Source organism: Callospermophilus lateralis, chromosome 14, assembly GCF_048772815.1.
Source record: "Callospermophilus lateralis isolate mCalLat2 chromosome 14, mCalLat2.hap1, whole genome shotgun sequence".
Taxonomy (NCBI): domain Eukaryota; kingdom Metazoa; phylum Chordata; class Mammalia; order Rodentia; family Sciuridae; genus Callospermophilus; species Callospermophilus lateralis.
In genome coordinates, this window is record NC_135318.1 from 51196291 (window position 1) to 51219885 (window position 23595).

The window sequence follows — 23595 nt, forward strand, 5'->3', positions numbered from 1 at the left end:
GCATACATACATATATAAACCTCAACTTTTGACTGTCAAAAAAAAGTTATTTACCTATTTTTTGAATGGATGATGGCAAGTATCAAATTGCTAGGACATTTACATTCCGTCAGATGCATTTTGAAGAGAGATACAAGAGTTTTGTTGTAAGTCAGTATTTATTATACATTGTTAATTACCTTTATGACTAGATAAACATGACACATTTTAGATGTTAAAATGTGTGAGAGTATGAGTTTTACAACAAAAATATTATGTGTAAGATCTTAGTTTTGTAAACATGGTTAAAGACTTGGACAAGTCACAACCTTTGAAATTGAGTTTCCTAAACTATAAAATGAGGAGATTATCCATTTTACTTCAAGATTAAAATGTTAAAATTATATATATCAAATGTAGGATATATTATATATAATATATAAAATGTATCTTGGAGGCTATTCATTCTACTTCAGAATTTTATATATATATGAAAAACATATAGAATAGAATAGATTATGTTACATATAATTACATACAAACTATAAAACAATACAATTGTAAATTACACGACAACCTACATCAAGGAAATATTAAATTTATGAGGGTCTGGAAATTTAACACCTCCCAATTTTGAGTCATTTTTACATAAAATTAATAGACCAACAAAGATATCATATGACAGATCAAAGCTATTAAGACATGAAAATCTGATTCTGATTTACTTCCAGAAACTACAAATTAACTTGAACATATAAATAATGAAATTCTTCATGTGCAACAGTTAAGATTAAACTTAGCCACATATGGGAGGGTATTATAGAATTCAATTTGGGAGCTAAGATATTAAAATGTTCAATTAAAAAAGTAACAGGGGAATATAAGGAATTCTATGGAGAATCATTCTTTACACACTCTTACCTTTACAGGATAGTTGATTTGCAAATTGTCACCTTCATAATAAGTATTTTGTAACATAAATGTTAAATCCAGCAGCAAAGTCATGAAAGTAGGAAGAGAAACACACCCATTTTCTATGCCTATTATATACCCCATCTATAGTTACCAACAGTTCCATTTAGATGGAACCAAATATAGTCCCCAGGTAAAAGAAGCATACAATAAACCTGCATTTTAAAACAAAAAGATAATTTCAGTAAGTATATATTTCATAATCTAATAATCAGTAAATATATATTTCATAATTCTACCTAAAGATTTAAGCTTGATCACTTAGCTAAATAATTTGGTAAACAAGCTAATAATAAGCTATTTACAGCAAAACTGAAAATATAGTTGTCTCTTAGTGACTGAATGGAATTAGTTTCAGGAGACAGACACAGTCATACACACATACACAAACACATACACACACATACACGCACAGTGCCAAAATCCTAGGATGCTCATATCCCTTATACAAAATGGAATGTACTTGTACATGACATACATACATCCTCCTCTATACCTTAACCATCTCTAGATTACTTATAATACCTAACACAATGTAAATGCTATGTAAACAGTTGTTACACTGTTTGTTAAAGGAATCATGACAAGGAAAAAATGTCTGTACATGTTCATTATAGACTCAATTCTTTTTCCAAATACTTAAGATCCATGGTTGAGTGAATCCACAGAAACAGAACCTTCAGGTACAGAGGGCTGAATAATGTTTTATTCTAATATCAAACTGAGAAATTTCTGATATTCTCAGTATTTCACCAATTTCCCCAATACAATTTGCATTTACAAAAATTCTGCTTAGCGGGCTGGGGATGTGGCTCCAGCGGTAGCGCCCTCGCCTGGCATGCGTGCGGCCTGGGTTCGATCCTCAGCACCAAGTACAAACAAAGATGTTGTGTCCGCCGAAAACTAAAAAATAAATATTAAAATTCTCTCTCTCTCTCTCTCTCTCTCTTTAAAAAAAAAAAAAAAATTCTGCTTAGCTAGATAATTTTGAAACCGGTTAGGTTCATTAAGCAAGATTAGTCTCCCAGCTTCCACAATGACAATTTTAAAGATATTTTTGCTTGTACCTATTGTCAGAGAGACAGCATATTTCGTTCTATGAGGCACATAGATGTACAAGACATAATTCCTTTACACAAGGAAATTATTATTTTAATACATGATACAGAAAAGTTAAAAATATTGTGAAGTAAATAACCACTAGATTCTATAAAATTTATAATTATCTAGTATTTCACCATTTTACTATATTTGCTTTATGTATATTTCATTTTTGGACATAACTATTAGTGTGCATCCATTAATCTATCATATGTTTAATGCATTTCAAAGAAAGCTGTAGACTTACATATACTTCACCGCCTAAACTCTTTAATATACATATAACTAGGGTTTAATCATTTTATGGTGTTAGATAAAATTTATATAACATGAATGCATGAATCTTAAGTGTACCATTTGCAGATTTTGACAAACACATACACCTCTGAAAATGAAACCCCTATCCAGTCAATCCCCATGCAACTCTCACACCCAGAGGGAACTACAGATAGTACTTTTTCCTACCATAGATTAGTTTTGCAAATAATCATTTTTAAATTTAAAACAGTGATAATCAGACTAAGGAACCACAAGACTTCATGTAGATGGACAAATGAAGTAAATATAGCAAAATGCTTAACAACTGTAGAATAGGTGGTGAGCATATGGTTATCAATTTATCTCTTAGTTCTAAATCTACCTTTCTTTGCCCTGCTTTGTGCCATCCTACAAACATTTCTCCTTGGCCAACTCCAGGGCAATGGAGTGATGCTGCCAGGTAAAAGAAGCAGGGAGATACTTTCCTTCCAAATTCTGGAACTCCATTATAACTCCATTATTATTATTATTCAGCACAGGAACCCCAAAGCCATGCTGAGAAGACAAGCTCCAGCAGTAACCTCAGGCCCCAGTCTCCTCAAAGACAGAGGGCACTTCTATACATCATGTAAACATGGACATGACCTTTTTTAAGAGGGGCCCTATCCTAGTCTTTCTTCCTCATCCTAGAAGTCACAGCTGCTCTTTATCACCTCTTTTATTCATACTTCCTTTTTATTCTCTTCTGTAGTTGGCCATCCCACCTATTCTAGTTTAAAATTTATCATGACTTTCCAATAACTCAAACTACTATAAAGAGTATTCATTGTATAGCTTTTCTGAATGCTTGAAAATGTTGGGAAAGAGGAAGAGAAAGGAAGATTTTCAAAAAATGTAGGGTGGAAGTTGCAGCTCAGTGGTAAAGCTCATGCTTAGCATGCACCCAAGGATTGGCCCTGCATTCAATTCCCAGCGAGAGAGAGAGAGAGAGAGAGAGAGAGAGAGAGAGATAAAAGAAAGAAAGGAAGGAAGGAAGGCAAAATGGTAATAATTAATGAAGCAGTACAGTGGATTCAGAAAATTATATTACTTTTATTTTGTGTATGCTTGAATTTTTTTCCATGAAGGCTTCACAAAGGTCAAAGTATTTGAAAAGCGCCTGGTGGAATGAATTTTAATAGGCAGAAATGTAGGATAAGATTGCAGTTGAGGAAAAAGCACACATAAAATATGGAGGCAAAAAAGTAGAGTATATTTTCAGGCAATAGCAGGTAGTTTGACTAAAGTTCAGTGTGTGTAATGGCAATGAATATGTTTAGAGAATTTTTCTCCTCTCCTTTTTAAACAAAAATTATGGGGAGGGGGGGAGAATAGTGATGTTTTGGACTGAGCTCCTGCACCAGACCTTAACTGATCAAACCCACTTATTCTAAACACACAATCAAACTGAAACTTTAAGGAAGCAGACAGATTCCAAAACAGACAAGTTTTTCCTGAAAACAGGAGATTTCAGTCTACTGAATCAGACTAATAACCCTTACAAAAAAGTAAGTTCTTCATCTAACCAGTCATTTCTACCCTAAAGTTTGAAATTTGGTAATCTCATCCACAACCAACTTCATAGAACTGGGGCAAGTCATGTTGTTTGTTTCAAAGAGGGTTATACTTCCGTACACAGTAGGAAATACTGTAAAACAATGGAAATAATGCTTATCAGAAAAATCAAGTGGACCTAGTAAGTAGTTTAGACATACCCCTGAAATACCAGATTAGAAACAAATTTGGGAATTTTTTAAACAGAGGTAGCATTTGAAATGATACAACTCATGAATGAGTTCACTTAAGGATTAAGTGTGTAGACAGAGAAGAAAACAGGCACTCCAAAGTTAAGAGATCAGAGCTTTGGAAAAAAAAAAAAAAAAACAACCTTGGAAGGACTGAGAAAGGGCAATCAGTAACAAAAGAGGAAAATCAGAAAAGTATGTTATCTGAAAACTGAATGAATAAAGTGATTCAAAGAGGAGACATGTAAATATGATAAATGCTATTGAAGGATTGCCTAGGAAAGCACGGCTTTATATTTCTTTCCCCCGAATAGTAAATCTTTCAAAAATGAAATGGAGAAAAATAGAAAGATATCACTTGGCACTCATTTACTAGAGATAAAACTCAGAAGTTATACCAATGTTATCCAATAAAGATATTTTATTCATTTTGTTGGGAATACTATGGCAGAGCAGCACACCTTCCTTTCAATATCCACATGAAACAAGCTTTCAGACAGCCCTGAATGTCTTATGGGCAGCTTTACTTTTAAATAAAAACCTACCTCTTAAATTTTCTAACAGCTGATATTCTGCCTGAGACAACTAGTGTCTCCCATTCAGCTGCCACTCTTTCCTCAGATATGCAGATTTGGCATAATTTTAAGGGATAAAGTGATGTAAAGTACATCTAGTTGCTAAAGAGAGGATGGGTGAAAGTGTCAACGTTCAAGGAGGGCAAAGAAAGATCCGTGGAATGCAAGTTGCTGGGAAGAGGGGCTCACCTCCCACAAAGACTCAATAAATATTTTTGATTTAACTTTGGGAGAGCTACGTTTTATAGCGCAGATAGGGCGCAAACTCTAAGACTCTCTTTACTCCAGAATACGTTAGCATTTCCACCCGCGAGCTTCAGGGCACCCTCTGGGTGTAGCTGCAAAAAAGAGAAAGCAATGCTGGATGGCGCACAGCAGTATTCTGGGCGCAAAAGTAAAAAGAAAATTTCTCACTTTGAGGCCAGGGCTCACCTGACTCCGGAGTGCTGAAAACGTGCAGTCCCAAGTCGCCTGGGAAGGGGAGTCCCCACAAACTTTCTCCTCGTCACCGGACGCCACCCAAGGTAGAGGACTCCCAGCAAAGTGAGGGAGGACCGGGGAGGGCGCGGTGTTCGCTGTAGGTCTCGGGGGTCTGGGAGCCGTAGCTTCCACAGTTCGCTCAGGTACTCCCGCCTCGTCGCCTAGCAACCTGCGAAGCTATCTGGTCTTCCCGACATTTCCAACGCCCCCGCCCCTCGGGAGCGTGTACAATGTTTTTAAAAGGTTTTGTTTCCGGGTCGAGCCGGCTTTACGCAGCGGAAGGTCTCTGTACCGCCCACGTTTAGCCTAGCAGGGGCTAAGGTCTCAGTAGCGCGCGTGTGGGTGTTGTCGCTAAGGGTCTGTCTCTCCTCCTTCCAGTCACACACGCCTTCCCTCCCGCCAATTGTAGAGTGCCACAGGCCGTCTTCCTCCCCGCCGGAGCTCAAACCCTCCGCTCATAGTCGTCCTCCAATCAGAAGCTCCCCGTCAGGGACTACTTTACAACCGGCTAAGAGCGCAAGGAGAAGGACGTGAAGAGACCCTCTGGTTTCGGGAAGTGTAGTTCAACACTAAGGAAATGCTTCGGAAGTTGGGCCAGAGCAGGGTTAGCGTGAACTACGTTTCCCAGAAGACGCCGCGGCCGCAGCCGAGCTTTTTCTGGCTGCCACCGCACGCCCTCCTGGTGTCGATTCCCCGGTGGAGGTGACCTGACTTCTTGCAGCTCGTTTTGTAGGTGCAGGAATTGTCCGCGCAGTTTTCAATCATGGTGAGTGTGGGCCAGGGTTCCTGCCCGTGTCCAGCCTTTGCACCCTTGTATGGGGTTTCTTGCGCTTGACGGACTTTTGCAGTCATGCAAGTCGCTGTTTTTAGCGCCATTTGTAACGCCCTGACTTTTATTCTGGGGATTGACGCAGTATTCCAGTAATTGGGAAGGGGTTGTTATGCACCTGGGGGCCTCTTCAAAGGGCTCTGGAGATATCACTGTCCTTGGAGAGGCGCGATCTCGATCCTGCTGCTTGCCGAGGGGATGGAATTCAAGTTCTGATTGTCTCTGAAGAATTATGTAGAGCTAGATAAGGACGATGGGGTTTGATGGAAAGGAGGAGTTAGTTGAATCCTAACCTCTTTTTCTCCTTCCCTCTCTCTCTCCTTTCTCCCTCCCTCTCTCTCTCTCTTCTCTCTTTTTCTCCCCCCCCCCAAAGTATTTAAGGACTTCAATCACAAAGCCCTTGAAAGCAAAAGGCCTTCGACTGTTAAGGCAGGATTTCACCAGGTGCTCCAGATTACGATCTAGGTTTTCAGGAGACGTGTTGCCGCCATATCTAATTTCTCAAAGTGTTAAAACCTGTCATTGATGTCCGTTATAATGCCAGAGCTCGTTTGCATCACTAGCCAAATAACTAGTGCAGATATTCTTTACTGTTCTGTTATGGATTCCAGAAGCACTGCATTTAAATGTAATTCAGTGTAACCATCTTGTCATTGAAAATGTGCACCCTAGGTCTCCATATCTTGTCTCTGCTGAAGGGGGAGGAGGGGCAAGGAAACTGACGTAGGAATAATCTGCGCACTGTTTGAAGGTGACATTTGCCATCAGATGGAGGGAAGTTGCTTCAGTGTTTGTATTTATATTTGGAAATATTTTTCCCATTTATCTCATGAAAATGAGTGGAGAGTGTGAGGAAATGTTTGCGTGAATTGGAAATTTCCCAGAACCTGAAAATACATGTTTTCAGGCAAGGGCACATTACTCCTTCCATCTCTTTAAGGTGATTGGGGACCACTACTAATTCCAAATAAGTGTTTCCTTATTATTTTGTCATATGACATTATTACTCATTTAAGTTATGATTTCAGTAGTTTCTATATTAATTATTTTAGCAAGGAAGCAGAGGTACTTATTATCAGAGTACTTCCGGACTTTGTCACTTTAGAACTGGATGAAGCCTTTTAAAGGTCATCTTGACAAACATCCCCGCTTAATATATTTAAATTGAGTTTATTGAGACCCAGAGAGAACATGACTTGTCAAGGTCACACAACAATTTGCATTAAGGGTCTCTCCTTTTTACCATTATTGTGTCATATACTTACCAAGTCATTCTAAAAATTTATTTTTAGTACTGAGATTCTAGATGAAGATACAATCATATTGTGAATATAAGCACAAGTGTATTACCAACATGTGGATGATCTAATAGCTTTATTCCTTAGAATTCTAAAATTGGAAAGGAATTGAATATTATTTTCATTTAATCTTAAAATGTAGCCTGGTGAGGTCAAATGACTTTTGCAAGGTCACAGAGAAATCCAAGGCCCCTATTCTTGTTTTGTTTTTGTTGCACAGTAGACTGAGCCAGGCCTCACCCTTGGAAGGTCACTGGGGTGCCAGAGATAGTTCATGAGGAAGAATTCTATCAGTTTGTTGTCTCACATGACTTAAGATCTTCCCAACTCAGAAAGCATGTGAACAATCACTGATTTAGAAAAGAGCCATATTTTGTAATCCAATACAAAGCAAAATTGTTTTTTGTAGTTGTAGATGGACAGAATGCCTTTATTTTATATGTTTATTTTTATTTGGTGCCAAGGATCTAAGCCAGTGCCTTACATATGCTAGGCAAGTGCTCTGTCACTGAGCTACAGCCTCAGCCCATCAGAGCAAATTTTAAAGGAGGAAATTCTTTGCTTGTGTCAATAGGGAGTAACAGCAAGAATAACTGAAGGAATCTGAATGGGACTGCTTCTCTTTCACATTACAGAATCTATGTAAATTTGAAATACATGCAAACTAGGGAGTAAATAAAAAGAATACATGTTTTTTCCATGAAATAACAGAGAAAACACTTAAATTCAAGTTTCATAACTGAGATTTTAGCACATTCTCAAGAGAGAACCTGGTTTGCAAGAAGGTTATTAGTGCCCTGCCAAGAGCAAAGACATTCCTTCATGGATCTTGGCAGACTGCCCAAATAGCTGAGCAAAGAATAGCCACCTGTGTTCACTCGGTAACAGTGTGAGAAGTCAGCCGGTTTGCCTACCTTCCCACTTGTCAATTGTAATGTTGCAGAAGAAGAGTAAGAACCAAATATGTGCTTGCTTTACCCAGTTATCATCAAACATCCAGACTATGTAGGTTTCATACTACTGCTAACAAGGTGAAGTTGCCTACCTGTGAAAATAATTTGCCCAAAGAGAAGGAAACTCCTGTGGTGAAATGAGCTGTTCATTAGTTGTCCACAACCCTTTTAGTAAGGACTGTGATTAATTCCTAAAATTGGCTGCATTATTCTGTTTTGCCATCTGCCTGACTTTCTAGGAGAATGAACTTTTTATTATCCCAACTTGCTTTCCATTGAAGTAGCATATATTTATATTTTTCTTTACCCTTACTTTCATTCTTTCAACAAATATTTGATGAACATTATATTAGAGTGCAAATTTGAGTCAAACACATACTGCTCTTAAGGGGGCTTCAAGGTCTAGTAGAGTGTAGCAGATATGTAAATAGAAGACCACAGACTATAAGAATTCTTAGAGGAAAATTTTGTGGTGGCAGAGCCCTATAAGCCCAGAGAGATTAAGTAACTTGCACAAGAGCATACAGCTAATGAGTTGTGGAGCTAGGACTTGAGCCCAGAAACTTTGGCTCCAGAGGCCATCTCTTAATTACTACTCTTTACTGCTTCTAGCTTTCTGTTTTAGAGAATTGGCTTATCCCCTTTCTAAATTCAGATGGTTGTTAATGGATCCCTTGCCTACAATAGTAGCAAGTACATGATAGGGATTCAATGGTATTGTTTAGTGAATTAATTAAATAAGTTTTTCACTTGATTGATAAGACATATTAGAACTAGTGACTTAAGTAGTTTCTCTCACTATAGCTGACACTTATGGTCCTTAAGTTTCTAGCCTTCTCAAAGCAAGTATGTGAGAATAAAATATCTTTTAATATGTTTTTAAAGCATGTTCGATATGCTTCCAAATAATTCTTATAGATTTCCATCATTTTGGTAGTTCTTTTACAAATATTTGAGTTCCAACTACATGCCAGATATTCTAGTTAGTTAGGATATAACAGTAAATATAGTAGACAAAAAAAAATGACAATGTAAATGGAATAGACAAACCTCCAGCTTTAAGGAACTTGCATTATAAAGGGGCAGGAGGGAATTATTTCTTCCTCTTTCATTTTTTTCATCTACTTTACTTGACTTGAAGGAAGAGGGGGAAAATGATAAAATGAAAAAAAATATATATATAAGCTTTTAATAATTTTTCTGCAAATAGCAATAGTCTTTACCGTTTATCCTAGTAATAGTAATGACAGAGCAGCAAAAAAAAAATTTTGTGTCATATTTGTGTTATATAATAGAAAATAACCATGTATGATCATATTTATTGCCCTTTATAAATTAAATCTATTTTGGAATATAAATATGTGTCAAAATGATTCATTTAAGAGATTATTATATTTGTATATTTAGAGATTTGAAAGTGGGGGGGGGGCGGCGGGAAGTTAGTAAAAAAGGCAGGGAAAGACCCAGATAAACAGGGGAAAATCTTTCTACTTTATCCTTAGTGTGTTTTCCTTCTCTCTCTCTTCCTCTCTGCCTTCCTCTCTTCCTCTTTTTTTCCTACTTGTGTCTGGTTATTTCTCTATATAGTCTACTATGATCAGTTTCATTTCTCTTCAAGAATATACACTTTCCTGAACTTTTCCTTTGGCTTCTGTGGGTACCATGTGACTGAGCACTGCTGACCTTCAGATCTCACAGTTAAGGTTAAGGATCCTTCAAGATCATCCATCCTCTTTCCATCTCAGACATGTGACTAATCTGGAATTTTAAATAAAAAGAAATCAAATGCTTCTTCTGCCCTAAGTCAATTCCATAAGCCACTTCTCCATGCAAGTACGGTTAGAGTGACAAGGAGTAGAAGTGGATTTACCCAGCATTGTCAGGAAAAAAAAATAGTCACCTTGATTCTACTTCTTTAATTCTCTGGACATAATTTACCTTTATTTTTTAATGACTTTGGGTTTATGAATATCAGTTATTATTTTTGTCCATGTGTCTTATTATATTCAGGTTTTATTGAAACCTATAAGGCTACTTGTCTCTATTGTAACTGTTGTACTCTTTGTATACCTACTCTCTCCTTCCTTTTAAATATAATTTTTCCTTTAGAATCAGGTTGTCAACAATCAGCACATGTTGCCATTGTCTTTTATTCCTGTTTAGTATTAAAATTTATTATAGTCCAGATACTATCATATTTTCTTTTTTATCCTTAAATAAAAAAAGGCTTATTTTTCCTCCTACATCTAATTAAGTTGAAACATAAATGTCTTATTAAAATATTTTGACTCAATGTAAATGGAAAGTTTTGACCACTGATTCTGTTCTTCCTTGTGTGAAGAATTCTACTAAGCAGATGGGAGTGGGAGATTTGCATAATAAGGTTTTGAAAGGCTCTTGCCAGCCAGGGTTTGTATCACCACATACATACTGCACACACTGACGTTGTTAGGCCTATTTTAGTGGTTACATATCAAAAAAAAAAAAAATGGATAGGATTATGTAAGTAAATACAGGCTAACACTTTGTGTTCCCTATACAGAGGGAGTTAAATAACACCACATCAACCCAGCCAAAGACACATGTTCTGGAAATTTCTCAGTTGATTTGTGTGTGATGTATTTACTGAAACAAGCCAATAAGCTAATTTTCTACTAAACCTGGTGTGAAGAGACTTATAACTTATATGGGTCTTTTTCATTACAGTCCGAACCAATTAGAGTCCTTGTGACTGGAGCAGCTGGTCAAATTGCTTATTCACTGTTGTACAGTATTGGAAATGGATCTGTCTTTGGTAAAGACCAGGTAGGGGCATGTCTATAAATCTTGGCATTAGAGTAAGACTGTTGTTAATAAAATCCTGTATTTAGTTGCAAACAAATTATAAAATGGTAAAGAAATGAATAGTCCCAATAAATGTAAAAGGTGCATTGCTATAAACTGAAGCTGGTGAAGTATTTATAGGCATCCCTGTAGACAGTGAAAATAGTTTGCAAATCAGTTTCCTTTGCAAAATAGTTTCCTTTGTACTGTATTTAGTTAACCTGGTGCAACCAGCAGGTGCTAGTCAATATAGGATATCACTAAGGATAGTAACTGCTTAGTTGGAGCTCTGTGAGAAAGTTGCTGAATCAGCACTTCCTTGTTCATAAATGGTCTTCTTTTGAACCAAAATAGACAGGGTGTCTGCTTCCAATTTAGAAGCAGATTTTCTAATTCTAGCAAATCTGATTAATACACTAAAATATTTTTTCTCACTCACAGATACTGAGCTCTTCCCTCATGTCAGATATTGTACTTAGTAACCATGAAATCAAATATACAACTATTAACAATAGGAGCAAGCTGTGAGACTCCTTTTATGTACTTTTTAAAAATTCATTATAGATGATTACTTTTTGCTGTTTCTGTTACCAAATAATTGCTGGTTTTATGGCCTTTCTTATTCTCAAAGTGGCAATGTTAGAAACCTGAGCTCCTAATGTAATTACTATGGCTAATGGATAAAACTTTTATACATACACACACAAACAAAAACTTTGAAAGGGCTTTTTGTGACTAAATGATAAAAACCTACACTGACGAATGCTGTCCTTGCTGTTTGGCAGCCTATCATTCTTGTGCTGCTGGATGTCACTCCCATGATGAGTGTTCTCAATGGTGTCCTAATGGAACTGCAAGATTGTGCCCTTCCCCTCCTGAAAGGTGAGTTAGAAAGTCAGCTTTAACCTGCATAATCCCAGCTACTCAGAAGACTGAGTAGACTTAGAAGACTCAGAAGACTAAGGCAGAAGAACCACAGGTTCAGGGCCAGTCTAGGCAATTTAGCAAGACCCTCAAATTTAAAAAAATATATATATATTTTTAAAGGTCTGGAGCTATAGCTCAGTGGTAGAGCCCCAGTGTTCAATCCCCAGTTCCACAAAAGGAATGAAAAAGAGTATTATATGTCTTAACAAAAATAGATTTTATATTTTTGCTGAAGAGACTTAATTAGAAATTATTTCATGAAAGTATTTAATTTTGTTTTCTGAACTATAAATTTGGAGGGGGAGGATACTAGGGATCAAAGCCAGGGCCTCATGCATGCTGGGCAGGCACTCACCATGAGCTATACCCCAACCCAAGCTATAACTACTTTTTAACATGTACACAATAGTAAATAAGGGTAAAAGTGAGAAACAATTTGTCAAGTAAAAAGCTACTTTTTCTTCAACATGTCTATATATAATTTATTATTATTATACTAATTAGGCATAATATCATATAAGAATTACATATACCTGAGATTATCTACATTGTGTTGTGATATAATGTCTATTTAAATGCTAATAGTCGCACCTCCTTAATGGAAAACTAATTCTGAAGCATATCCTCCAGAGCCATACACTGCCTTGAAAATTAGTTGATCCCGCATATATGGTCCTGTTCCATCTGCCCATTGTCAGGTTGAGACATAGTATAAATTGTCCTAATCATATACTACACAGTTTGTAAAAACCCACAGGAGTTCACCTTAGAGAATTATTGAACTATTACTCATAAGACAGAAGTCTTAAATCTGATTGAAAAGTTTGTTAAAATATCAGGTCAGATTATAAACTAATTTAAATATTTTTCTTTAACTATATCTCCATTATAGTCTTTTTCTTTTCATAAAGATTACTGATACTGGGGCTGGGGTTGTGGCTCAGTGGCAGAGTGCTTGCCTCGCACATGTGAGACATTGGGTTCAATCCACATAAAAGTAAACAAACATTGTATAACTAAAAAAACTTTTTAAAAAGATTAGTGATACTCAGCTAGAAGTTTGCACAAAACAAAATATATACACATCCCTAAAAAGAAGCCTTCTTAATATTCATGTATCTCTTCAGTAGACATATACTAAAATAGATACTCTACCATCAAAATTGTTTGGTTGCATGGTTCTGTAAAAGGATACGTGATTGGGCTTTTCTGCTGGTTCCCTTTCCTTACCTACAATTTTTTTTGTAGAAACCAGCTTTTTTGCTGGTTCCCTTCTTACCTACAATTTTTTCCAAATCAGCTTCTTCTTTTGCTGTTTCCCGTTTGCATTCCCTTCTCTGCTAAGTTCCCTCTGCTCTGTAATGGGCCCAGTTTGTTCTCTGAAAGGTATAAATATGACAGGGAATATTCTGCAAATGAGAATGTGTGGCTGGGAAGGGGAAGCTGGGTATTTTTTTCTAACTTGTCTTCCTGCATGTGCCCATTCGGGGACTTACAGTCCAACTGACACCAGTCCACTGGCCTAAAAATTTACCAAAGGAAATGCCAAATCTCAGTCATGACCTTTCTAATACAATCAACAAAGAAAAGGAAAGATACATGTTCTTCGGTCAAAAAGCAAATTGTGTATGTTTATTGAACTGACACTGTAGCATGGTCTAGACTGACATAGGTGGGAATTATAGCCTTCCTCACTATCTTAACATGGTGGCTAACTAGTCTCTTTAAAGCTCAGTGTTTTCATTTCTACAATGAGAAGACTAAATTTTGATAATATAAATTTCCTAGCATTATTCCAAGCACAATACTCCTTGATTAACATTAACTTTTTTCAATTTGTAATTTGTATCCTAGATCTTGAGGTAATTATAATTTAAAAGTTAGTGCATTAGTTGCTCTTTTGTTATCTCTGTTAATAAGTGCAAATAATAAATGTTGCTTCAGAAGTTATGTTATACCTTATATCATATGTGACTAAAAAAATAATAGATATAGAAGATTAAAGTTGAATTAATTATTGGAAATAGGAAAAGCAAAGTAAATTTATTAACATTTTTGCCATGTTAAGGTGATTATATTAATATGTTGTCTTTCTTGACCCCTACAAGTTGTATCAATGTGATATGAATAAATAAACATTACTATTTGTTTTCACTTTGGTGACAGAATAAGTAGATTTAGTATGAAAAAGAAAATTTCAGACTTGAGTATTTAAGTAGCTTAGCCTATTGTTTGCCGTGTGCACAGATGTCATTGCAACTGATGAAGAAGAGGTTGCCTTCAAAGACCTGGATGTTGCTGTTCTTGTGGGCTCCATGCCAAGAAGGGAAGGCATGGAGAGGAAAGATTTACTGAAAGCAAATGTGAAAATCTTCAAAAGCCAGGGTGCAGCCTTGGAGAAATATGCTAAAAAGTCAGTTAAGGTGAGTTAAAGTAACCAACATTTATTTCATTGGGTTTTTCAAAAAGGTATAAGAAAATTTATTTAAACAAAAAGAAAAATTTTGAGGCAAGAGGAGTACAAGTTCCAAGCCAGCCTCAGCAGCTTAGCAAGACCCTATCTCAAACTAAAAAAATAAAAAGGTCTTGGCTGAAGTTGTGGCTTAATGGTAGAGCACTTGCCTAGCATGTGTGAGGCACTGGGTTCAATTTTCAGCACCACATGAATAAAATAAAGGTCCACCAATATCTAAAAAAAATTTTTTTTAATAAATTAATTTTTAAAAAAGTAATAAAATGGTCTGAGGATATAAGCACAGTGGTAAAGCACTCCTGGGTTCAATCCCTAATATCAAAAAAGAAGAAAAATTTTTCAAGATGGCAAATAAAATGTCCTATCTGTGACACTTCATAGGTGTCTGCATTTTTGTTTGATACAGATTTTTTTTTTTTTTTAAAGAGAGAGAGAGGAGAGAGAAATTTTTTAAAATATTTTATCTTTTAGTTTTCGGCAGACACAACATCTTTGTTTGTATGTGGTGTTGAGGATCGAACCCGGGCCGCACGCATGCCAGGCGAGCACGCTACCGCTTGAGCCACATCCCCAGCCCCTTGATACAGATTTTTATTTTAAATAGTTAACAGAAAATAATAGAAATGAATTGGATAGAAATCCTCAGTACTCTTAGTAAAAGATTAAGATTGTTCAGGCTGCTAAAATCCAGGCTGCTTTGGATTTGTGGTATTGTTTGCATGGTAATTCCATCTCTGCAAAGTGTCCTTGTTTGGGGAAGATATTCACTGGCACTGGAGTGCTTAGGGACCATGCAGCATCTTAGCTGAACCTTGTTCTCAAAAGGACCAAAAAAAAGATTACAGTTTATGTGTAGAAAGAGAGTCTTAAAGATGGAGCAAATTGGAGAATCTGAATAAAGGGGTTATGGGAGTCTATCCTTGTAATAGGCTTGCAACTTTTCTGTAATTCAAAAATAAAGTTTCTTTTTTTTTTTTTTAGTTGTAGATGGACACAGTATCTTTATTTCTTTATTTTTATGTGGTGTTGAAGACTGAACCCAGGGCCTTATGCGTAAGATTCTTATCCCTAAAAACCCATATATACATTTTCCTGTGCTGTAATTCAGTGTTGACTAAACCTCCCCAATATTAAAAAAAAAAAAATAGCCTGAAGCATGTTCTCCTGAAGACTGATTCAGTAGATCTAGGAGGGGGAAAAGAGTGATAATCTGTATTTTAGCAAATAGCCCAAGCAATTCTTAGACTTGGGCAAATTTAGGGAATAATTACTTTCAGTTCATGGAGACAAATTGTTTTCTTAAAATAAACTCAAAAAGAAGGAAAATGTTATGAATGAATCAAACTCTGAAATGGGATCTTACTTTACATAGTTTTTACAGTAAGTTAAATAAATTCTGTGTCTGTTTTCACACAAATACAAAATAGAAAGAAATGCACCTTAAGTCTTGGACATTGCCAAATAGAAAGTGACTTATATACATAACAGTGGCCCTATAAAATAAAAAAAAAAAAAAATGTTTTCAGTAGTCACACCAAACACTAACAAGTCAAAATGCTTTCAAAGGGATGATACAAACTACAATGATAATTATGTATATTTAGTTCATTTGGGCTTGATATACAAACTACCAGTTAACACATTTCAGTGGAATTCTAAGATAGTTTAATAAGTATACATTCCATAACTCTTCTCTATCATCCTAGGTCATCGTTGTGGGAAACCCAGCAAATACCAATTGCCTGACTGCCGCTAAGTCAGCTCCATCCATCCCCAAGGAGAACTTCAGTTGCTTAACTCGTTTGGATCACAACCGAGCTAAATCTCAAGTGAGAAAAATGTCTTTTAAATTTATGAATTTTAGGTTTAAAACCATTTTCTTTCATTTTTAAAATAACTGAATCTTAGTTTGAACTTTTGTTGTTGTTTGTTGTTGTTGTTGTTTAGTAGTTATTAAAGTTAAATTATTATTAAATTTGTTAGGAAGCCTATTCTCTTAAAAACTATTTCAGTTGCTAAATACATTTAAATAGTTAAAATTTCAAGTAGTAGTTAAAAATTCGTTATTAGGGCTGGGGTTGTGGCTCAGTGGTAGAGTGCTTGCCTAGCACATGTGTGACCTTGGGTTCGATTCTCAGTACTGCATATAAATAAATAAATAAAATAAAGGTCTGTTGAGAACTAAAAAAAAAATATTTTTTAAAAAATTAATTACTAGTATAAATAATTACCCCATGATAATACATAATTTAGTTTAATATTGTCAGATACATAAGAGATCATTTTAAAAACTCAAGGTTTTTTTTTTTTAATTTATTTTTTAGGTGTAGATGGACACAACACAATACCTTTATTTTTATGTGGTGCTGAGGATCGAACCCAGGCCCCACCCGTGCTAGGCGAGCGCTCTACCACTGAGCCCCAATCCCAGCACCTCAAGTTTTATGTAGTTGTATGATTCTCCTTTCTTGGAGCTAAGCAATCACATTCACTTTTTTGCTTGTTTGGGGGTTTTTTGTTTGAGGTACTGGGAATTGAACCCAGGGGCGCTCTACCACTGAGCAACATCCCCAGCCCTTTTTTCTTTCACTTTTATTATGAGACAGGGTCTCACCAAGTTTCAGAGCCTGGTCTTGAACTTGTGATCCTCCTGCCTCCACCTCCCAAGTTACAGACATGGGCTACCACACCCAGCCAAATTTTGATTTTAATTTTATATTTAATTTAGTTTTCGGTTTTATATCTTTTAAATATTGTGTGTCTGTGTTCCATAAAATTTCCTGCTTTTACTACATAGGAGCTAGATTTTAATGATTATTAATTTTCCTTACTCATTAGCATCTTAAATAAATTTGCCAAGGAGTGAGTGACCAGGAGATTAACAAAGCTTCAAAAAATTCAGAGCTAGGCCACTCATCCAAGCTAGTTTTCTCAGCTTCCTCAGATCTAACTGGTCCTGGTGCCCTTGGAAGTCATGATAAAAGTTGTAGTTCTCAGATATAGCCTCTGTCCTTTTTCTTATCACTTTTCTGGCCATCCTTCTTCATCCACCATTGCTAGATAGATCTATGAATGTAGTGCTTGTTCTTTATAGATGAAAACTTTATTTTGTTTTAAGCAAACTATCTATTAACCAGAAAATGATGTGAGATCAGAGTTGAAAAACCACTGTCTTAAACTGACAGTTATCTTCCAGCTCTGGAATGCTCAGTGGAAAAGAAAAGAATTTACATTCGTAAAGTTTCTATTATAAGCTGAATGCTCTGTATGTAATTTTTCATTGTTTCTTATAGTACCACAGAACTATCTATTATTATCCTTATTTTACAGGTAAAAGATTGGAGGCCCAGAGAGATCAGAGAACCTACTCAAAGTCATACAGCTAGTAAATGATAGAGTATCCTAGATTTGCCTGACTCTAAACCAAACCCTTGTGCATGTTATTACATAATGATATCAAATGACTTACTAGCTCTGTGACCTTGAGAATGAATATTTAAGCTATAAAATAATAATTATATCTACCTCAGAGAATTGTTATGAGGATTGGATGAGAAAAGATCCATTTTAAGCCTTAAACATGGTACATGTCACAGAGTCAAATGTAGTAAAGGTTGACTGCTATTATTATTTATTTTGGTTTTATTATTAAAAGGGTTACAGCCTAAAGTTGGAAAGAGCCTCATCTTGGAAATAGCTCCCTCAACATTCTAGTTAATTAAGGAGGTCATTGGATAGCAAACTCGAAATTCAAATATTCCATGAGAGGCCTTAAGCTGTTAGCAGGGTCTAGTGGCTGAAAAGAAATGGTAATTTGTGTGAATGACTAGTTGTAGGAGTCTTAAGTACTATGAAGTTATAAAGGAAAGGATGTATTGTAGTTGTACACTCCAGATTGCCAGGTGGTTACATAGTTTCTACAGAAAGGAAAGAGGTAAAATAATGACACTGGTAATCCCCTTCTTTGCTGTTTCATCTGAGGCCTCAGTAGAAACAGATACTGGAAAATTCTGCTTCCAGGGATATTAGTGAGACTTTGTCCCAGCTGCTGAACAGTTTTACTTGTGAGGGCAAAAGTCATGAATAAGCCAAGAGGGAAGAAGCTGTCTCATCAAACTTTAACCATCCCTTTTGGCACACATTGATTGTTATCCACAGGCTCTTGGTTAGCACATCAGTCTGGCACAGTGGGAGGGAGCTCTTAAGAAGTTTTGAAAGAAGCAGTTTCTTCCTCTTATAGAAGTTATACCCAATGAGAAAACAGCAAACCCAAAGATTATTTTTTTCTAACACGAATGGTTACTAGTCTTACATAATTTGTTTTAAAACTCAGAAGGCTTTGCTATCTGGTGACTATTTCTCACCTGCAGGACTCCCCTGTATACTTGCAAACCAGAGCTGTATGTGTCTGCTGACAAGGTAATTTGACAGTGATGCCAGTTGGCTGGGATTAGGGGGAAGGAAATTACTAGGTCTGGAGATAACAGACCTATATGACAAACGCAAGTGTCTAAGGAAGCCAGGAGCTATTGTCCTGGGGAGATGTTAATTTAGACTAACTCTGGTGTGAATGACATTCAGAAACAACACCCACTGGGTGCATAGTACCTGACCTTTGCTGGTTAGCTTTAAGTTAAAGGGAGCCAAGGAGGCCTATAGGGAGGAGAAGCTTAGGGGCTGTTGAAGCTGACATTGAAGAGTTGAAGCTGCCATTTAAGGGGATTTGGTAAAATGTATCTCAAGTTACATTTTTTTACAAATCAATATAATTCTTGTGCTCTCCTGAAGTTTCAGAAACTTTTTATCTTAAAGACCTTTGTCAAACAGGCCACAATTTTAACTAAAAATAATTTGTCTAACCTTTCTGAGCTGTTAAATGGTGTGTTGTTTTTTTTTTCAACTAGATTGCTCTTAAACTTGGTGTAACTGCTGATGATGTAAAGAATGTCATTATCTGGGGAAACCATTCCTCAACTCAGTATCCAGATGTCAATCATGCTAAGGTGAAATTGCAAGGAAAGGAAGTTGGTGTTTATGAAGCTCTGAAAAATGACAGTTGGCTCAAGGGAGAATTTATTACGGTAAGAAAAATCTCAGAGTCCTCTTAACAGCCAAGCATAAAGAACTCTTGAGAAACACACCACATTGCTGTCCTTTGTATCTCCAAGAAAAGGAAAGAGAATCCCTAAGGAGAGCAGGTCTTTCACAGTTGTTCTTAGGACTGCATACTTTCTTCTGGGATCCTACAAAGCCATGATCCAGTCTGATCTGATATGTTATACAGCAGTTGAGATTGATTGTCAAAATGGGAAAAACTAGAGTACTCTCTAGTCATGTGTGTATAAAATGTGGTAAACATTCTAGGGGAATTTGTACTTTTCTTTTTTCAGAAATATTGGTGTTTATACCAAATTAGGTTTATACGGTCAACATTAGGCAGTTGCATGATGTTGGAGAGAACACATTAAGCAATGGTTGCAGCCTTAGATTAACTTGAAACTGATGAATATTTTGCTATTATGATCAAGTAACACTGTCACATCTGCCTGCTCCTGCACAGACTGTGCAACAGCGTGGTGCTGCTGTCATCAAGGCTCGGAAACTGTCCAGTGCAATGTCTGCTGCAAAAGCCATCTCTGACCACATCAGAGACATCTGGTTTGGAACCCCAGAGGTGAAGACTCAGTGATACTGTTGTGTGTGTGTGTGTGTGTGTGTGTGTGTATAAAATACATGTGTTTTTCATATATATTTATATATTTTTAATCCCCTGATATTGTAATATAAAAGGAACAGAGCCTTAGCGGTCAAGCTGGTTAGGTTCATTTCCCAGCTCAGCTGCCTTCTAACAGACTAACCTTGGGAAAATAATTTAACCTTTCTGAGCTGTTTTATCATCTGTTACATGACATTTACCTCACAGAATTATAAGGGTTAAACATGATAATATATATAAAAACATTTTTCTTCAATATTGAACAATAGCTCCCTCATCTATAAAATAAGGCTATGTTTTTCTGACCTACTTGACACATAATTTGGAAGAGTGGAATGAGATAATATCCATGAAAGTTCTCTTGTCGTGGAAGAACCTGGTCTGATTCTTTATATAGTAATAAAGTCAGGAACATAGTAAGAAAGTTACCTGGTTTAATTTTGTTAGTTCACATGTTGTTTGTGTAGACTAATCCTAGTGTGCCATGAAAATAGAAAACATTGTTTTTTGTGGGGTTTTTTTTTAGGGAGAATTTGTGTCCATGGGTGTTATCTCGGATGGCAACTCCTATGGTATTCCTGATGATCTGCTCTACTCATTCCCTGTTGTAATCAAGGTAGGGTCTCTGGGAGTTATTTCTCTTCGATGGGAAAGTAGTTATATATGTTTTTCTCAAAATAGGTATAATTTGGCCTAGAAAGTTATTCCTTTAATAACCAAGTTATTCCTTTAATAACCAAGATTTTTTCTCCTTAACTTTAATATTATATATATGACAACTTCAGGGCATTAAAAGACTGAAATTAATATGAACAGCAAGAGTCAACTTTTACCACCAAGTGAATTATAGTATCACACCTCTAATATCAGCTACCTACAAATCTTATGTTATTTCTAAATGAAGCAATGGTTTTCAGTATTGTTGCTCTTTATTATAACCATGGTAAAGTCAATAGTTAATTTTATAATTTTTTGAGATTAAATGGTTTTAAATTCAAGTGTTAACTTTTTATCAAAGTGATCTGCTAATTTTAAGATTTGGATTCTGGGCTGGGGGTTTAGCTCAGAGATAGAGCACTTAGCATGCACAAAGCTTGGATTTGATCACAGCACTACAAAAAGAAAAAAAAAGTTTGGATTCTGTTTTATTTCTTTGGAATCAGATTTTAAAACAAGTACACCTCCAGATATAAATTCAGACTAGGTTGTTGCTTGCTGGAAGATCAATTCTAGTTTGTTAATCTCTTATTTAAAATTATTTCAAACAGAATAAGACCTGGAAATTTGTTGAAGGTCTCCCTATTAATGATTTCTCACGTGAGAAGATGGATCTTACTGCAAAGGAACTGACAGAAGAAAAAGAAACTGCTTTTGAATTTCTTTCCTCCGCATGACTAGACAATCATATTGATTTCATTAAATGCCCCAAAACTGAGGAATCTAAATGTCGTCTTTGACTTTAGTACCAAATAATAATGATGTTATAGTTATACTTAAATTACTTGTGAAAAACAACACATTGTAAACATTATGTGCTTCTTGGTACAGATTTGTGAAGGTCTCATCATGCTATTAATGCTGCATTCTAAATAAAAATATATATGCAAGTGAAAGTGACTTTGAGATTCTACTTTCTAGCTAATTTTAATATTCAGAAAACCCAAACTTGTATATTTCTCAGCTTCCTTAAGGGGTTGTGATTTTTTTTTTTTTAACCAGGAAAAGATAATAAAGATGGGAAATAATACAAACTAAAGCACAAATCTCTTAGTTTTAAATAGAAAGGACAACTCACCTTGTGATAATGAATCAATCTGTTTCAGAATATATTTTTAAATGTGGTTACTGACTTTCATCAAACACTTATGTTTTTAAAACTTTAAAAGTTAGTTCATGTGTTGTGGATAATTTGATTTTAAAATTAGCTGATAAATAGGTTGCTAATAAAATATTCTGTTAACAGTTTATGCCATTGGATGAAATCCGAACAGTCATTTTCATGATAGAAGAAAGTGACAGTAATAAATCTTCCCTGAGGTATTTCTCTTTAACAGAATAAGGAATTGACTTATATTTAATAACTAGTAAGTGCCATAGAAATGTGTGATAATGTCCACAGTTTAAGCTTATTACTAGAAAGTCATACAAATAGTCATTTGTTTTCCATTGAGAACAGAAGGCAGTATCTCATTTCATCCTTGTACTTAATCCATTTCCTGCACTTAAGAGACACTCAATATATCATAAATCTCTCAGCCTGATGTGATAACCCTTCATGGATGTTGGTTAGATTTGATATTTTAAATTATATCATTTTCTCTTATGATCTAGAAAAAACAATTGTATAAAAGTGCCTTCAGAACTACGATTAACTAGAAGTATAAAAACAAAATTTCACATAGAATGAATAAAATTTTGTTATAAATGTGTACCAGATATTCAGTTATTCTCTGTCAGTTCCAAACATATCCTTTAATATTCACATGACGCTGGGACTGGGACTTTACAAACCACATTTCTTTTCTACTGCTCCTTGTTAAAAATCAGCCAAAAAAAGATACTAGAAGGCAGAGAGAGGAAGAAAAAATGCTCTTGCTCCTTGTATTGGCTTCCTCTTTCATTACCTTCTTATATTAGCCAGGAAAGAAGAAGAAAAAATGAACCAGACATACCTTTAGAAGAAAATTTAATTGGAAACATGGAAACTGATTTCACATAGAATTAGAAAGCAAATATTAAGAGTGTGTATGGAAGCTGGCGTTGTGGCTCAGTGGTAGAGTGCTTGCCTAGCACGCGTGAGGCACTGGGTTCAATCCCCAGCACCACATTAAAAAAGAAAAACAACAGTTATAAAGGTATCATGTCCATCTACAACTAAAGAATTGTGTGTATGAAAGCTAGCAGAGATCTAGATTTTCACAGACATTCTCTGTGTTCCATGCCTGTTTTGCTTGTGCTTAAAACTGTTGCAGCTGGGGATGTGGCTCAAGCGGTAGCACGCTCTCCTGGCATGCGCAGGGGCGCTGGGTTCAATCCTCAGCACCACATAAAGATGTATCCACCAAAAACTAAAAAATAGATAAAAAAATTCTCTCTCTCTCAAAAAAAAAAAAACTGCTCTAGATTATCTAACATGAAGGTAGTCAATATGTGTTTATAATCAAGGAGAAAAATCCCTCAAGAACTTATGCCCTATGGTCTAAGACTAGCTGTCCAGAAAATAGACTAAGTTATATGTGATGCCTTGGGTTCAATTCCCAGCACTACAAAAATAGAAAATAAAAGAAATAGACCCTAAGATGTTTTTGAGGATTCAAATGCTTATGATTTATTAAGGGAATTTCCCAGGAAGAGGGAGAGCAGGAGCAGGCAAGAGGAGGAAGCCAAGTTTCCCGCCTCAGTCTTTACCATTGGACTATACTGTTTT

The 23595-nt window shown here is 35.9% G+C and overlaps 2 protein-coding genes across 26 annotated transcripts in view; one reads left to right on the forward strand and one right to left on the reverse strand.

The window, feature by feature from the left end:
- Window positions 1–23595, reverse strand: part of Wdpcp (WD repeat containing planar cell polarity effector) — a 519910-nt gene that overhangs the window by 337594 nt on the left and 158721 nt on the right. For 3 of the 25 annotated variants that reach the window (XM_076833818.2, XM_076833812.2, XM_076833813.2), the window contains one exon: window positions 5102–6218. The exons of the other annotated variants lie outside the window; for them this stretch is intronic. The gene's annotated coding sequence lies outside the window, so the exon portion shown is untranslated. The remainder of the gene's footprint in view (window positions 1–5101; window positions 6219–23595) is intronic. 25 annotated transcript variants of the gene reach the window in all.
- Window positions 5755–21781, forward strand: Mdh1 (malate dehydrogenase 1). Its single transcript, XM_076833819.1, has 9 exons — window positions 5755–5915; window positions 10936–11034; window positions 11838–11934; window positions 14227–14402; window positions 16159–16281; window positions 19357–19533; window positions 20013–20126; window positions 20695–20784; window positions 21437–21781. The coding sequence occupies exons 1-9, from the start codon at window positions 5913–5915 to the stop codon at window positions 21560–21562; spliced, it is 1005 nt and encodes a 334-aa protein (XP_076689934.1). The 5' UTR covers window positions 5755–5912; the 3' UTR covers window positions 21563–21781.

Bases quoted from the DNA above. Each gene is read 5' to 3' on its own strand.
- Mdh1 (XM_076833819.1), top strand. The intron at 16,282-19,356 runs GTGAGAAAAATG...TTTTTCAACTAG, and splicing joins ACAACCGAGCTAAATCTCAA to ATTGCTCTTAAACTTGGTGT. The intron at 20,785-21,436 runs GTAGGGTCTCTG...TATTTCAAACAG, and splicing joins CATTCCCTGTTGTAATCAAG to AATAAGACCTGGAAATTTGT.